Source organism: Herpailurus yagouaroundi, unplaced genomic scaffold, assembly GCF_014898765.1.
Source record: "Herpailurus yagouaroundi ecotype Mexico unplaced genomic scaffold, PumYag 77, whole genome shotgun sequence".
NCBI classification, from domain to species: Eukaryota; Metazoa; Chordata; class Mammalia; order Carnivora; family Felidae; genus Herpailurus; species Herpailurus yagouaroundi.
The window spans coordinates 65,089,642-65,107,245 of NW_024412388.1; the positions used below are offsets into that span (position 1 = coordinate 65,089,642).

The 17,604-nt window shown below is 34.9% G+C and overlaps 1 protein-coding gene across 1 annotated transcript in view; it reads right to left on the bottom strand.

Annotated features, from left to right (window-relative positions):
- PIGK (phosphatidylinositol glycan anchor biosynthesis class K) overlaps window positions 1-17,604 on the bottom strand; it is a 124,133-nt gene that overhangs the window by 81,643 nt on the left and 24,886 nt on the right. Inside the window, exons 4-5 of the mRNA XM_040470687.1 lie at window positions 2,306-2,441; window positions 501-612 (exon numbers count right to left, since the gene is read on the bottom strand). Coding sequence (XP_040326621.1) covers window positions 501-612; window positions 2,306-2,441 — 248 coding nt within the window. The remainder of the gene's footprint in view (window positions 1-500; window positions 613-2,305; window positions 2,442-17,604) is intronic.

The window sequence follows — 17,604 nt, forward strand, 5'->3', positions numbered from 1 at the left end:
ATGGCCCCTCAGAACACACTGCAGTCCTGTGAGCTCAAACTGGACCAAAACTAAATCAGAATTTTAGGAAAGACCTGAGTATTTGCATTCAAATAATCTTCATACACACTAAAATTTGAGACTCCATCAACAGGAAACCATTGTAAAGTTTCACACAAAGGAAGGACAGATTTGCTATTTTAATTAAATACTTTAGTAGGATGGTTAACAGGAGACAAAACTGAAGACAAAGCTATAGCCAGGATCCTAAGTAAAAGGTAGTAAGTTTTTACCAGGGTAATAGTAAATAAATAAATAAATAAATAAATAAATAAATAAATAAATAAATAAAGATCATAAACTGAGGGACAGTATCTCATACTGTTTCCAAATATCATTTCAAGTTGTCCTATGAGAAAAGAGAACTACAAAACAAATGTTTAAATTTCTTTCAATGAAGATTCCTTCTTGAGAAGAGTTACAATATATTCTCTTACTAAATATTTAAATTCTGAAATTACCAGTCATATAAATTAGAATATTGCTCCTATCATCAGAAAGAAGACGTTTTGACCGAGGAGTACTAGGTGGGATCCTGCCAGTTAATACCCGTAAAAAATTCTCCACAGTCACCTGAAAAAAAAAAAAAAGAAGAAGAAATCAAATGAAATAGAACTCAGGGAAACGTGATAATTTTTTTTAGTTTTCAAAAACATTCCTCTTTCTTTCTCTATGAATTACTCAGCATAAACTGAAAATAAAACACAAAAAGAAATATAACACAATTCAATATATACCTTAAATATATACCTCAAAATTAACTTGCTTCCATTAAATACTAACAGCTAACAAAACTACCTTGGGGAAAAATCAGTTAATTAAATTTAAAACTTTAAATGCTATGCAAAATATTGCCCAAAAACTTAAAAATTATTTATCTTTTTTCAAAGGCAATTCTTTGGGAAGATACAAAATATAGAAACTTGTAAATAAATCTAACAACATTATAACTACTGCAGTTAATCTGTACAACTACCTGGTGAATTCTAGATAAAATTTGAAAGATAGGTCCATAATGAATCATAAAAATAAAGCCATAATGATAGTTCCATAAATAATCCCTAAATTAGGTATCTTTGATTTTTTAATGCATTTTGTTACTTTAATTATGTTAGGGGTAACTTTAACATGTAAAAAATTCATCACACTTTAAGCCAGATTTCCTAACCTGAAATGTGTAGATCTCTAGGATTCTTTGAAAGCATATCTGAAGTTATCTTACACAGATCTAAATTTAAAAAGCAGAAATTCTATCCAACTTTCTTGTTTGACCTTTCCTTAGATCATGAGTATGTAAGTGTATATGTGTATGTATGTGTGTTCATGTGTGTATGTATATGTATGTGTATATAATGTTTGGTTACATTTTTCCCAGAAGAGAGCAAAATGCTAAATGTTTTAATAAGAGTTCTTGTTGGCTAACAAGGAAGGGAAATTTTTGGTTTATATTTTATGATGACTAAATAAACAAGTAAAAAGTCGAATATTCATGCACATTTAATCACTGAACAAATATTCCTGAGTGCCTTCAAAGGGCTATAAGTACTGGCTAGGTATAAGATACACAAACAGGCCATGGCTTCAAAGAGCTTACAGGCTGGCAGGAGATAGAGTTGATATTTTAAAATTACTTCAAACAGGTCTGGAGACACCAAAAATTGTGTCTTACTTTTGGTAGGCTTGGTAAAAGGGGAAGGATTAGTGAGGAAGACTTCATCAAAGCAGACTTCAAATCTTAAACATATTCACTACCTATTAAATTTAAAATGAAGTTTCAAAGGGAAAAAATTATAGTATAATGTCATCTTTCAAATTTACATTTTGACTTTTAATCATATATGGATAAAACACTGGAAGCATATTAAAAGTGATTACCTCTAGTGGAAATATGGGTGAGTTTTTTGTCAATCATTCTAATTTTTCCACATTTAATGTGTTTACTAAAAATACAAAGCCTGATATTTTAGGTCAAATATGAAACATGAACAATACATTTACTGTAAAAAAAAAAAAAAGTTGATAACATGAAAACTCACTAAAATACTAACATAGAAGCTAAGATAAAGTTGTCCTATCCCAGATATATATACGAAATGTTCATACTGTATTAGTTTTACTCCTATGAACTGCAGAGACAAAATTATATCAATGCTTCAGTGACAGTTATATACAAAGTTTAAAGAAAAAGACTATTCTATTGCTATTTTAGAGCTTCAAAGTAATGATATCTACATTTCAAAAATGTTGCTAAATTAAACAACGTTACCTCATAACTTCTATAATCTACTTCCACATCATCTCCATACACATTTAGTTCCATATTCTTGTGACTAAACACTGTAGCTGGTTTGGGATTTCTAGGGTTGCATGCCATATCGTCTGCAAGCATCAGAACAATGTGACTAGGAAAAAAAAAATTCCAGGAAATATGCTACTTAAATAAAACCAAAAAGTTAAAAGCAGATACATTTTATTTATATCATGGGCAATTATGTTCATTCTTTTCATTAAAAATAACAAAAATAATTATTGAGTACATTTTTTAAAAGAAATTTTTAATTGTTTTCATATCCTTATGTAGTATAAACTTTAAAGAAGGAAATTTAGAACAATCTGGCATGAACTTATCCACAGAACCTGAAATTACTAACTTAAGTTTTATGCCATAGAGCAAAGGGAAGCTGAAAGAGCTACACTATCCTCCCCAAATATTTTTAAAATTTTTAGTAATATTTGGGGCACCTGGGTGGCTCAGTTGGTTAGGCGTCTGACTTCAGCTCAGGTCATGATCTCATGGTCCGTGGGTTCAAGCCCCGCATTGGGCTCTGCTCTAACAGCACAGCACCTACTTGGATTTTCTGTCTCCCTCTCTCTGCCCTTCCCCTGCTTGCTCTCTCTCTTTCTCTCAAAAATAAATAAACATTAAAAAAAAGTAAAATAAAATTTTAGAAATATTTGACATTCTTAAGACTTATAGAGTCCACATTAAGCTACGATACTCCAAAAATTTAACTTTCAGAATCTTAAATGCTTAAGAATGGAAACATGCAAGTGCGATCAGTGTGCCACAGAACACACCCCCAGGCCAGTCATTGTTCACTGGCTCCACTCCATCTCCATAATACCAGACACCATCTCTTAACTAGATACTGAAATAGTTTGCTATCTGGCTTCCTGCTTCCAGTTTTGCCCTAATCTTACAAGTCATTCTCCTTATAACTACCAGACTGATCTTTCTTAAATAAGTCAAATCATTAAACTAAGTAAGTCGAACCATCAAATTTTCCCATTTAAAATCCTCTAAAGACTCATTATAATTAGAGGAAAACTGAAATTCCTTGCATGGTCTAAAGGCTTTCTTAATGTGGCTTCTGCATACCTCTCTAACTGCAGCTCCTAGCATCCACATTCACTATGCTCCTTCCCCCCTGGCCTTTCTGTTCCAGGAATACGCCAGGCCCTTCCCACTTCAGGGGCTACTTACTGACGAACTACATTTAGACTTCTCCCAGATCTTCCTATCATTCCAATCTCAGCTAAGCTACCCCATTCTTATTAGGTGTTTATGTTCTATAGGTCATTTATGAATTTGAAATCCTCATCATCTCCCCCCACCACCTCTAGTGGAATATAAGCTCTCTGAGGACAGGGGCTTTATCTGTCCTGTTCACAACTGTATCACTCACACTCAAGCATAGTAAAAGAGCCTGGCATATAGTAAGTATTCAATAAATATCTGCTGAGTGAATGAAACATTTTCATTTTTGCATATATTTTCTTTGAGAGAAGATTATAAAATTTATCTTAAATACTTCTCATCTTGATCTTACCATTAAAAGTGGTGAACATGAATCAGGCAATTCTTTATTCTACCATATACTGAGCTTCCCAAACATAAGGGAAAAATTAAATGTGGCATACATAATTAGTTTGGCAGGAGACAGCAAGAAGAAAGTGTTCTGCTGCATATGTTCCAAATACATTAAAGTTCAAAACTGAAACATTGTGATTTTTCTTGAAAATTGGCTAGATTTCTATTTTGAAAGGGTTCCAACCCTGCCGCAAAGATCAGATCTTCAGCTGTTACTGATTCATGCTCGCAGAATTGTGAAAGTTACTCCCCTTAAAATGGAAAAATAGATCTTCTTTTTTCATAATTTAAGATGACAAACTTACATTAAGTTATTATCAATCATCTTTTTTGTTATAAGCCATCATTAAATAAGACTGAACTGACTTCCAAATCTCAATATAGGAGTACTACTTTAGGCCATTTGACTTATGGTTAATTTCGCTCTATGAAATGAAATGATTATTAAATATCTATAAATGTCAATGTCAAAAAGTAGTAATTTCAGCTTAAAATGATAAATTCAATCAACATTTTTCCTACAGACAATTCTGAGCCTCAATATAACAGCATCATAACCTTCAGTTAACATAATCAATGTCATTTAAAAAATCATTTTAGGGGCGCCTGGGTGGCGCAGTCGGTTAAGCGTCCGACTTCAGCCAGGTCACGATCTCGCGGTCCGGGAGTTCGAGCCCCGCGTCAGGCTCTGGGCTGATGGCTCAGAGCCTGGAGCCTGTTTCCGATTCTCTGTCTCCCTCTCTCTCTGACCCTCCCCTGTTCATGCTCTGTCTCTCCCTGTCCCAAAAATAAATAAACGTTGAAAAAAAAAATTTTTTTTAAATCATTTTATTTGTGGATAATCACTGAAAAAAGAAAACAGGACTGGAAACAGACTGTATTTCAAAGATGTAGAAGTCACACCATATATTCTAATTCACTATTTCTAAAACTTAAGAAAGGTTCAGAACGCTTTTCTGAAGAAAAAAAAATTCTCACTTGGTCCAAGTGTTAAATTATTTGTATAATAATACTAAAATATAGAAGTGAAAGCAAACTGCTTAGGCTTATAGTTCTTATAAAACTATGAACAAATACAAAATTATAAATCATATTTAAAAAAAACTACCAAACTAATAATACTCTAAAAACATTAACTCCATTTGAAGGATGATGTTATTTTGCTAAAACTGAATGTCTGCTATTGTATTTCACAGGAAAAAGAGATAACATCAGGTCTGGTCCTATATTTCTTTTCTTTTTTTTTTTTGTATTTTGATATCTACACTACAATGTAACTCAGTAATACAGAAAATGTTCACAAAAGTATGCTGTACAAAATGTGATTCATAAATTCCTGTTATGTTACTTGACTGTTCAGGATAATCCAATCTTAAGACTTTGCCAATAAACATTCTCCAAACAGCAGTTATCTAACTTGCTGACTCCTTAAAGTGTCTTTGTCACTTGAATATCAGGTTAGTATCACAGCAGTTTTTTTAAGTCTTCACTGAGTGGGTATCAGATCAATCACTGCTGGAATCAGATATACTACTATATTCATATAACAACAGCAATCTGCTTTGTATCCTATTAAAACTGAGACAAAATCCCTCAAATATATCCAATCGATACAAGAATATGATATTCTTACAGTCTGGCAATCCTATACGACCATGTGTGATGACTCAACTCTCACTCTATTCAAGGCCCTGCAAAACCTACATCACACAACAAAACATATGGCAATATGGCCTTCTCTCAACACAAAACCAAAAGAAAAAGTGAGCACTGAAATTGTATAAGTTCAAACTGGCTTTGAATCCAAACAGTGTGTCAGTTATTTATATAAGAGTTTCCACATATTTTAAATCATGCATTCCTGTTAGTTAAAAAAATATGAGGGCACACCCATATATACCTACTAATTTGTACATCATACATATTTGCTACTTTAAGTATATATAATAAATATTAGTGAAGCATAACTTCTTTCCTTTTATAGACTAAAAAAAAAACTAATATTTTCTTCCCTTACCACGCCTTAGTAGCTGATTTATTTTTTTTTAATTTTTTTTTTCAACGTTTATTTATTTTTGGGACAGAGAGAGACAGAGCATGAACGGGGGAGGGGCAGAGAGAGAGGGAGACACAGAATCGGAAACAGGCTCCAGGCTCTGAGCCATCAGCCCAGAGCCCGACGCGGAGCTCGAACTCCCGGACCGCGAGATCGTGACCTGGCTGAAGTCGGACGCTCAACCGACTGCGTCACCCAGGCGCCCCAATAGCTGATTTAAAAGAATACTTTAATCATGCTTATATCTATTTTAAGGACAATTAAAATAAAAATGAAATTTTAAAACTTCTCAAAAAAGAAGGCATGAAACACAATTTGAGAAACATGTGGGGGAAAAACGGACTAAAATAAATACATTCCATTATGTTTGCCAAACATTGAATAAACAGGTAAACCCTGCATCCAGTCTGCTAGGGCCATTCTTTATTCACCTCCCCAAAGTTCTTCCTAGGCCCAATCAGGAACCAGGACCCAATTGGTTAAAAAAAAAAAATTAAATAGATGAATAATCCTTCATTGCCCTATATCATTATAGTGTGACATTTCAAAAAGCACAACTCTTCATTTACAATAGACTGGTATTACCTTAATAAAAATTTTTCACTGAATTAAATAAATTACTGTATTGGTAAAAATGTTTTTTAAATGTTCACTTAAAACTGCTATGCTATAGCCATGCTAACTAATCAGATAATTCTATCTGAAAGCATCTTTAGCTACCAGAGCTAGGATCACCAGGCTTATCTTCAGTAATATCAACATCCCAATGTAGAATAGTAGCTGAAATTAAGACAGCAGGAGATCTGAGAATCACAGGGATCTTTGGTGCTCTCTTAACTCTAGATTTCTGGTCATAGGTGTTGCTTTTTTTCCCCCTGATATAAATTATTCAGTATATTCTATATTATTGCTTCTGCAGCAATCTAATGACAGTTGGACCGAGCCAATTCAACAAATTTTGTTATGTAATAATTAGCCTGATGCCAGAGTAATTTACTTTTAGGCTTTTCTCCCTCTCTCTTCCATGTCTGGAGGAATCTCCAAGTTAATAAATCTCATCACCCATGCACTATGAAACTAATCATAGCAAATGTGCTAGCCACAGGTGCTGGACCATTAGGATTTTCTGAATTACTTTCAACTTGCCAAATGTCAAACAACTGGCATTACTGGACTACAGGATGCCAAGTATTTTATGTTATTAGAAATAAAACTAAAAATCTGCACTGCAGAGATGGGAAATCAACAGTAGCAGACATGTCACATGAAGGTAGAGCCAGCTAGTTATAGGCTTATACATATAAAGTCACATGTAGTTTAGTGTAATATAATAACTAACATTGATTGAGCACTTGGTATATCTCAACCACGGCACTAATAAAACAAGCACATTACAAGCATTATCTCATACATTATTTCCAAGATATGTATTTTCTCACCCCTATTTTACAGGTTATGAACTGAGGTACACAAAAGTTAAGTCACACAGCTAGTAAATAGTGGAGCTCAGATCCCACCCAGTTTGTTTGACATGAACATTTATTTGCTTTTAACAATGCTGCATTACCCTTAAATTACATGAACTAGGATCTGGAAGGATGTAATGATATGTTTTGTTTTATACTGATAATTTAATCATCTCAGGTGATTAAGGTAAATGCATGAACTCATTGCTGTTCAATATTTATAGCACATACTGATACAAAATAAGGCTCTTGAAATTCTAAACGGAACCATCCAGAGACCTTAGCAAACTTTCAAATTGAAGAATAGCACTAAGGCATATAATTTCTCCTTTAAATGTAGTAAAGTATAACTAAAAATTTTAAGTGCCCACTTAAATGCAAAACTCAGAGAACAGAACTTCAAAGAGGTACAGAGGCTAACATTCTACAGTCTCCAATCAATTCCCCAAAGCCGCTAACTCTTTTCTACAGAAAGGCGCTGGGATTACATCCTGCTGCTGGCCCTTCCCTCACCTTTACAGCCACCAAGCCTGACATTTTCAAATCTCTCAACTGTCTGCTCCGGCAGCCTATACTTAAGTCTTCACTGCTTCATCTGTGCTTCCAAACGTTCCCCAATATTAACCACTCTTCCTATAATGGGGGAAGGGGGCAAGCAGCAGAGATGCCTCACCCACTTCTTTCCCCTTTCCTGTTAAAGTTGGTCTTGCATAGGCAAGTTTTTCATCTTTCTTCCAGTTTCCCACTGCTCAACTTCCCAAAAACTAGTTTACTGACTTACTCAAGCACACTAGCCTCAAGGCTTAGAATTCAAATGTGTACATTATATTACCCAAATTACAAGGTATTGTGTCTCTTGACCATTATGGATGGCTCACAGAAATAGCCAATATAATGGTGCATTAATGAATGCCACTGATCAAGCATAAACTATTTTTGTCAAAATACATAGGATAAAAATTTTAAATCTTGATATACCACATATAGTCCATCATAATGGGAATCAATCAGTATGTGCAATCTTTCACATATCCTCACGTTTAACAGAAAAATTACTGTTGTTATTTTTCCAGTAATATCTGTACTGATTTAGTCAGATCTCCCCAACTCAACCATTTTACAAGCATCTTGGAATCTTGCTTAGCATTAGTAGATTTTAGCAGTCTATATGTAAAATGTTTAAAATGCTATAAGCAGTCTCCTAGTACTTGACCACAATGCCAGAATTGCATATTTTGACTGAAAAATACATGCAAACATCTGCAATATGCCCTCTCTGGTACACTTCTATTCTCAAATGACAAGAAAATCAAAAGGTCCTCTTAATTTGGGGCATGAAACAAAAGAGTTTGGATATTATTTTCATCAAGAGGACTTGGATGGAGGCGCCTGGGTGGTTCAGTCGGCTAACCATCCCACTTCGGCTCAGGTCATGATCTCACAGTTCGTGAGTTCAAGCCCTGCGTGGGGCTCTGTCTGTGCTACATACAGCTCAGAGACTGCTTCAGATTCTGTCTCTCCCTCTCTCTCTGCTCCTCCCCTGCTCTCGCTCTTTCTCAAAAATAAAACATTAAAATTTTTTTTAAAAAAAGAGGGCTTGGATGGATATGCTTCTTCTGAGGTATCAATTTTACAAATAAAAAAAAAAATCTATTTGGCAAAGGATAAACTATAGAGACCAAACACTGGTGAAGAGTTTTCTCCTACCACTTCTGCTCTTCAATTTGATCATAAGAATCAACTAGGACAAAAATTAAAAAAGAAAAATTTTAAGTTGAGACTATCACAGATAAAAAGAGCAACTGGAAGATAATAAATCTCAATCAAATGTAAGTTAACAATTGGGGTTTTTTAAAGCAATAAAATGGTGTTCATTGTCATGAATTTGATTTAACCATTCCGTATTATGTGGTACAAGCACTTACTATATTTTAGCCAAATTACCAAATTTAGATTCATATTTAATAAGATTCTGGAAAAATAAGATTGGAAGTTGCAGAAAAATGGAAACAGGGTAAAATGACAGAATGAAACACTGTACTTCATTTCTTGAGAGTAAAAGAGAAAACTGAGTTTCTGAATTTAAATCAAATTCTGAAGATACATATTAAACAATATGATAGAACTTCCAAAAACAAATGTGAACACAGAATCTTAGTAGACAAGCAAGTTAAAAATAAAAGTGTAAGGTAGAATTCTGAGTAAGGAACTTTTAAAATTTCTTCCAGTTCTAACACAGAAGTGATGATTACTAGTATGTAAAATGTAGCCACAATATACCAGAGGAAATGAGGTAGAGACAGGATGTGGCAACTGTATTTGTTGCATTTACCTTGTGACAGGCACCTGGCTTCAGTCCTTTCAGATGCCTCATTCTCACTAAATCACAATACTGTGAAGACTAGTATTGTCTGCATTCTAAAGATAAGGAAATTCAGTGAGGCCAAAACACTTCCCAAAGCTACATGGCTGGTAAGTACAGGAGCTGAGATTTTACTTCAAAGTCCACACATTTTCCATCCATTACTACATTCTTTGGCATAATGGAATACACTGGCTTTTACTCATTCACAAGGAATGAGCAGAGCCAAACAACAATAACAACAACAACAACAATGAGGAGGACGAGGACGAACCTTTAGTAATTTCTATACTCGCATCAACAAAGATTAAAGGGATATCACTTTTCCTCATAAGAACTGCATCTTAGCATTTCCATTTGCTGTGGTTCAATGAAATGTATGCTTTTAAACTTCATTACAAACATTCTAAAATTTTATATAAACAAATCATCTAATTACAGAGCTATAGGTTTTGTCTGTTTACATCTTTAACAAAACTGGAAAATCTTTTTTTTTTAAATCTCAAATCATTTTTTTTTAATTACAATAAAAATCTGACTAAAAACACCTGGGGAATGGAATGTTCTCATTTCAACTCTTTTCAAAACTCAATACCAGTCTAGTGCCCTTATCTGCACTTGCCCTGGTCTACCCTGCAAATGAGCACCACAGACCCCCTTCCCTGAGGCTACAGTCATTGCCACTTTGGTACCCACTGTATGATTAAGCCACAATCTTCAATCAGTAAGCATATTCTTTTCCATCATCACACATTTATGATGTTTCTTCCAAGCACAGCATGACTTTTATGAGGGCAAGAGAACTGTAGAAATTCATTAGTAGTCCAAGAAGCCACATAAGAGCAGTTACTCTGGCCACAGAAGTGTTGAATTGGGATCCACAAAGCATCTTCCAGTTCTGACTTAGATGGGGTAAGCCTCGGTGCACTTCCTTTCCTTTGCTCAATATGACTAGACTGAAGATTTCCTGCTTCTTGTTAGGAGGTTCATTTTCCATTACTCCCAACTTTATACTTATAGCACTGAGAATTTCAAGTGGAGGATGTTGAAGTTTCTATACATCACTTCTGTATTCAATTTTTAAAATTAGCTCATAACTCTAATGAATATTTTTAAACTAAGTTAACATGGCTCAAATGAACGGCTCAACTCTCATGGAGGTCACACATACAAGAACATGATATTTCCTATTATACATAATGCAACCAATAAGACCTTAAATGAAGTTTTTTGAGAAACTTAAGTATGGCATTACTACAATAGTAAGAGTATGTGAAGCAATGTATGACACTGCTCTTATGGAAAAGGAAGGCATCCATGTTCTTGAGTGACCTTTTGATGAAGGGTGCCATCCAACCACATTAATGATAACTGGTTAAGTCTTACAAAACACAAGTTTTGTGAAGAACCTGGTTGTTGTACTCCTATTCACTGTGTTGCAGGCTATGGAAGAGCTCAAATGCTTGTGTGCTTGGAGATAAAGATGTAGTACAGATCTGGGGCGCCTGGGTGGCGCAGTCGGTTAAGCATCCGACTTCAGCCAGGTCACGATCTCGCGGTCCGTGAGTTTGAGCCCCGCGTCGGGCTCTGGGCTGATGGCTCAGAGCCTGGAGCCTGTTTCCGATTCTGTGTCTCCCTCTCTCTCTGCCCCTCCCCTGTTCATGCTCTGTCTCTCTCTGTCCCAAAAAAATAAATAAACGTTAAAAAAAAAATTTAAAAAAAAAAATTAAAAAAAAAAGATGTAGTACAGATCATAAGATAAAAGCAGTACAGAGCTTTTAACATCAAGCAACTTTTGTATTTAGAGAAGTATCACTATAAAATGTGTCTGTGCTGCAAAGACATCAGTAGCCAATAAAACTGGAGTGCCTGATGCTACTGTCTTGGAAGTGGAACTTCAGACAGGACCTAATTTGTTGTGCATATCACCCAAGAAGTTGGCGCGGTGAATAAGTCTAATGAAGCTTTTATAGGAATACTGAAAAGTAGTTTTACCAGGTTACATGCTTCATAGAACCTCTATGTTTGGATTACAACCAACCTATCTAGATACTCAGGAAAAGATCCTTGCTGTTCAACAGTTAAAATGTGCTTATCATTTGTACCAGCTGACCTTTTCTAAAATCATGCAATACTCAGTTGTAAGTCTTCTTTAAACCTACTCCCATGCCAGAATCTTATCAATACATAAGAAATATAGACAGATTAGGGACCAAAATATCCAATATAACACTTGTATATTTTTAGTATCATATAGCACTAAAATCTAGGAACTCTGAACATGCTAAATTTTATGTGATTCATTCCTTCAGTCATTTCAAACATTGGAATCAAAGGTGACATGGTTATTTGTTTTCTCACTTTATGTTTACATCGTACACATTCAGATGAGTATATACCAGTTTTGTGAAACCATTAATTTTGTTATTTTACCAAGTTGTACAGTGATTATTTAATGTCTGTTTATAGATCTCATTTTGTTCTGTTATGGAAAACCTCTATCTTGAAAATCTACATTGCACAGAAGCATATCTTTAATGTCTCCAGGCAAAAAAAGCTTTACAGTTAATTTAATGTTTACACTTTTGGGTGCAACTTTACGGGAAAACCTAAAAAAGATACAGGAAAAGGCTATTCAATATTTCTAGTATAATACTGTCCTTGTCTTATACAGAATATGCAGAATATGTTCTTTAATTTAGTAAATACTTTTTAAAGGTAGAGATGTTTTATTATTGTAGCTACAATTCTTAATCATAAAATTATCATTATTTTTCCATATCTACTGGATGCTGTTTACCAGTTATATTTTTGTTTGAAGTATGCCTTTTTCCCTTCTTTTCCCAACCTCCCTTGCAAAAAAAAAAGAAGTGGGTTTCTGCCAGTGAGCTGAGCAGACATTTGATTTTTATATGCCTTTAGAGCTGTGTAACTCAGTATTTAGATGCTTGATAATTTATCACATAATTGATCAAACAGCTATGTGTATTAATGTCAGTTCAACCATATATTTATACTGTCTTGTAATGTGTAGTTATAGTTCCATGGGAGAAATAATTTGCCAGTGTTCACCAGCTTGTTAAAACCTAGTGTGAGAGCTAAACATCTAAATAAATAATGAAATGGAAAAAAAAAAAAAGACATTTAAACTACTTTTCTGAATAAGAACAATCTACTAAACAAAAATCTTTATTTGCATATGAAGGCTAACATTTGAATATCTATTTTATTAAATACAGCAACATAAACAGAATTCAATAAAATGCAGGAAATTAAGTTAGATTTTATTTGCCCAGAATAAAATCTAAAATATATTTGTTAGAACAAACTCCCTAATAACGTCTTATTTGATTGTCCTTTGCTTGTTGTGTGGTGGAGAAAAACTGACATTTCAGGTAAATTAAGTTCCGATTAATATGGGTTTTACTTTCTGAAATAACACATCTGAATTTCAAGATTGGAAGCCTTGGGCATGGATATTATGCTAAATAAAAGTTAATGGGTGGGCATAAGGATTTAATGTCAGGATACCTTTTGCTGAATTGAGTAACCTCCCACTTATGCTCAGATCAAATTCTTGTAAACCATTAACATAAAACTCTGTGAAATATATCTTTTCTCCAAAGAAATCCAATTACGCTCACAAATGTTAGTTTCACTTAGCCTTTTAGCAACCTGAAAGAGTCAGATATGACATGACAGAGAATTACATTGTTTTTTATCAATTCTCCAATCCTCAAAACTGTCTTAGAATTACTATTACCATCACTTTCCATGGTGACATGTCAAGTGTTGCCTTATTTTGAGGTCACTCCCACTGCCACCACACAAACACTTATGTTTTATCTTAGAGACTATAGTTTACTCTGCTGCCCTTTACTCTTCTCTGTATCCCCACTTCAGTTTAAATTATACAAATTGGCAAGTGTATTCTAACCACCATAGGCTCTAAACACATACTTACTGGTTGGAAAAGGGAAAAAGGGAAGAAGGAGAAAAGAAGGGAAGAAGTCAATAAAATTAGTGTGTATTCTGCCCCACCCCTCACCAGTTGTCTTCCTCCTTATTTCTCAGATCAGCCTAGCACCCATCCTAAGTCACATGACCTCAAATGCATCAGGCTTTTTATTGGTTCCCCCCAATTTTTCAACCTACTTTAGAAAGAATCAGTGTAATAAATGGAAGAGTCAATGCAGATACCTAAGAACCCCCAAATTAATTTTATTCCCTCTCTTCCCATTTTTACTTTTCCTTTCTTTGGGCATCTTCCCCTGACCTACATAAATTCTGTCGGTCTCAAAATCAAAACTCTGTCTCAGTTCTAGATCCCCTCAGTCTATGCTTTCTATTTCATTCTCAATCAACATCCTCCAGCCACTTTTTCTGCTTCTTTGCTTCCCATTACTTCTTCAAACTATTATAATCATAATTCAACTCATCTGATTTCTAAGAAATTGAGTGTACCTCTTATATGACATTTCTATATTTAACACTGTGGGCTATTCCCTTGTCAAACTCCTCTTGGGTTGCATGATTCCTTATCTTGGAATACTGATTCCAAACACTCCTGTCTGTCACACCCACTAGGTATCTTCTTGATAGGATCCATTAGACATTTAAACTCACAAGATGACCCCTTTTGGCATCAAATTCAGTTAGAAGGACACAAAACAGGAAACCATGTTTGTCAGTAAATAGTTGGCTTAAATGACAGCTCCTAAAGATATCCATGTCCTAATCCCCAGCACATGTGGTGTGAATATGTTACCTTTAAAGACAAAAGGGACTTTGTAGATTTGATTAAATTAAGGATTTTGAGATGGGGAGAGTATTCTGAATTTATCTGCAATCACTAGGGTCCTTATAAGAGAGAGAGGCAAGAGCATCAGAGTCAGAGAAGGTAAGGTGACAGTAGAAAAAAGGAGGAAGAAGGAAATATGACAACAGGAGAGGAGTCACTGAAGATGTTATGCTGATGACTTTCAAAATAGAGGATAGGGCCATGAGCCAAGGAAAACAAGGAGTCTCTACAAGTTGGAAAAAAAACAAGGAAACAGATTTTCCCCTAGAGCTTTGAGAGGGAACACAGATCTGATGATGCATTTTGGACTTCTGATATCTAGAACCAGTATATATTATTTTAAGCTATTAAATTGGTGGCAATTTGTTATAGCAACAAGACATAAAAAGTATTAGACACTCCTCTTCCACAGAGGTACCCTCACAATCTACACAGCAATATATGCAACTGATGAGGACTTTCTATTTCAAGTCTAAGACACTGTAGCTGACAGCATGGCATATAAATATATATATGATCCTCCCAAGCTATTCTTTTTGGTGCTTCAGATGACAACTCAAGGATAAAAGAATGAGACTTATATGGATAGGCAGAATATGCACTTTGGCTTAGAAGCCTCATGCCCAACTAAAATCAACATCTTATGCAAGAACTCCATAAACATAGTTTTCAGGGTCCCCCAAGGAACAAACACAATTACAGGAATCTTCACACTCAGGGAAGCCCAAAGGTATGGCTTTTCCTCAAGTACTTATGATTTATTTATACTGGTCTATTTGTGGTTTTCTAATTAGTAAGGGAACAATTTTACCACAAGCAATGCTGTCTACCTTTATGAGATATCTAAAAGTACAGTGTTATAAAGTAAACAAAGTCATTTTTTTTAATAGTAGAAAATGGCTTTTTAATCCTTTATCCATCCCCTACTTAGGCTACTCCGTACTCTGTACAGAGTACTCTGTACTCTAGTTAGGCTCCCTTAATTGTAAGGAATCACTAAAGCTAGTTCAAAGAGGAAAGATGAATATTAGCATGGCACACAATTTGATGACAATTCAAGAATAAAGCCTTACAGAAAGAGACCAGAACTTGAAAGCAGTTCGATATAACAACAAAAATTTGTGAAACTTTATGAAAGCCAGTGTTTTGTCAGCTCTTCTACAACCATCTGCTTTTCTCCTTTTCCTACTAATAAGCATATTATTCGTGTCTGGTCTGTACAGGCAGCTCATGACTCAAAATGGCCCCACTTACAAACTTACACCTTTTATGACCTTTCTTATGGTAATTAAGAGTGTCACAGTAAAACTAGTATTTAGGATCATTAAATTAATTCCAAGTCAGCTGATGCTAAGCCAATTCAATAATCAGAAAATATGAGAGGCTGATTCATAAATGATGCAAGGGAAAAGGGAACTGGGAATTACTCCTAACCAGATTGATGAACCAACAAAAGTCACCCCATGTACATATTCTTTCCCCATCTTACAGACAAGGGCACTAAGGCTGAGAGAGATTAAATAGTTCATCCAAAATCAAAAAACTAGCAGTGACTTTTTCAGGCCCCTTTCAAGTTTACTGAAGGCTTGATGATACAGTAGGAAATAAAACATGTAAATACAAATCTCAGGCACAGCAAGAAATTGCCTAATGTGACAGTAGGTAGAACTTTTGAATGACGACATGGCCCTTCCACTAGTAACTGTTCTGGATTCCTCTGACCTGGCTACTTTCTCACTCATTGCAGGCTGCACCAGTTGGTGCCAAATTCAGGATCACCATGGTAACAAACAAGTAGAGGAGAGCTGTAGCCACTTACAGCTTACTCATATCCTTATTTCATATATACTTTGCATTGCTTCTTTGTTGGTTTGGTAGCAATCTGAAGCAAAAGCAATATAAGTCATCAATCATTCTTGCCCACTTCTTAAGTTAGATTAGACTTTGTGGTCTGGTCTGACTCTACAGCTTGCACTTTTTCCCTTTTTTCTCACCATGCTAGGCATTACACCTCCAGGACTACTCGTTTTATAACTAGAAGTCTTTACCTTTTGACCACTTTTATCCATTTTGCCCACCCACTCCCCCTTGCCTCTGACAACCACCAGTCTGATCCTTGTGTATGTGAGTTCAACTTTTTTTAGATTCCACATATAAGTGAGATCATACATTGTTTGTTTTCCTCTGACTTATTTTACTTAGCATAATACCCTCAAAGGTCCATCCATGTTGTCAAAAATGGCAGTATTTCCTTCTTTTTTTTAATATTTCATTGTGTATATATACCACATCTTATTTATCCATGCATCCATCCATGCATGCATCCATCCATCCATCCATTCCTCCATTGACACTTAGTTGTTTCCACATCTCAGTAGTGTAAATAATAGTGTAATGAACATGGGGGTACAGATATCTTTTCAAGTTAGTGTTTTCATTTCCTTTGGATTAAGTACCAAGAAATGTAATTGCTGGATCCTATGTTAGTTCTACTTTTAACTTTTTGAGAAAGCTACTTATTGTTTTCCATAGTGGGTGTACCAATTTACATTCCTACCAACAGTGCATAAGAGTTCTCTTTTCTCCATATCCTCATTACCACTTGCTATTTCTTGTCTTTTTGATAATAGTCATTCTAACAGGTGGGAGGTGATATTGTGGTTTTGATTTGCACTTCTCTGATTAGTAATACTGAGACCTTTTCATATACCTATTTCCCATCAGTATGTTTTCTTTGGAAAATATCTATTCAGATCCTCTCCCCATTTTTAATTGGATTTTTTTTTTGTTATTGAGTTACATGGGTTCTTTATATATTTTGGATATTAACCCCTTATCAGATATATGACTTGCAGATATCTTCTCCCATTTGGTAGGTTGTGTTTCATGTTGCTGATGGTTTCCTTTGATGAAGAGTAGCTTTTAGTTTGATACAGTCCTACTTGCTGATTTTTGCTTCTGTTGCCTTTGCTTTTGGTATCAAATTTAAAAAATCATCGGCAAGACTGA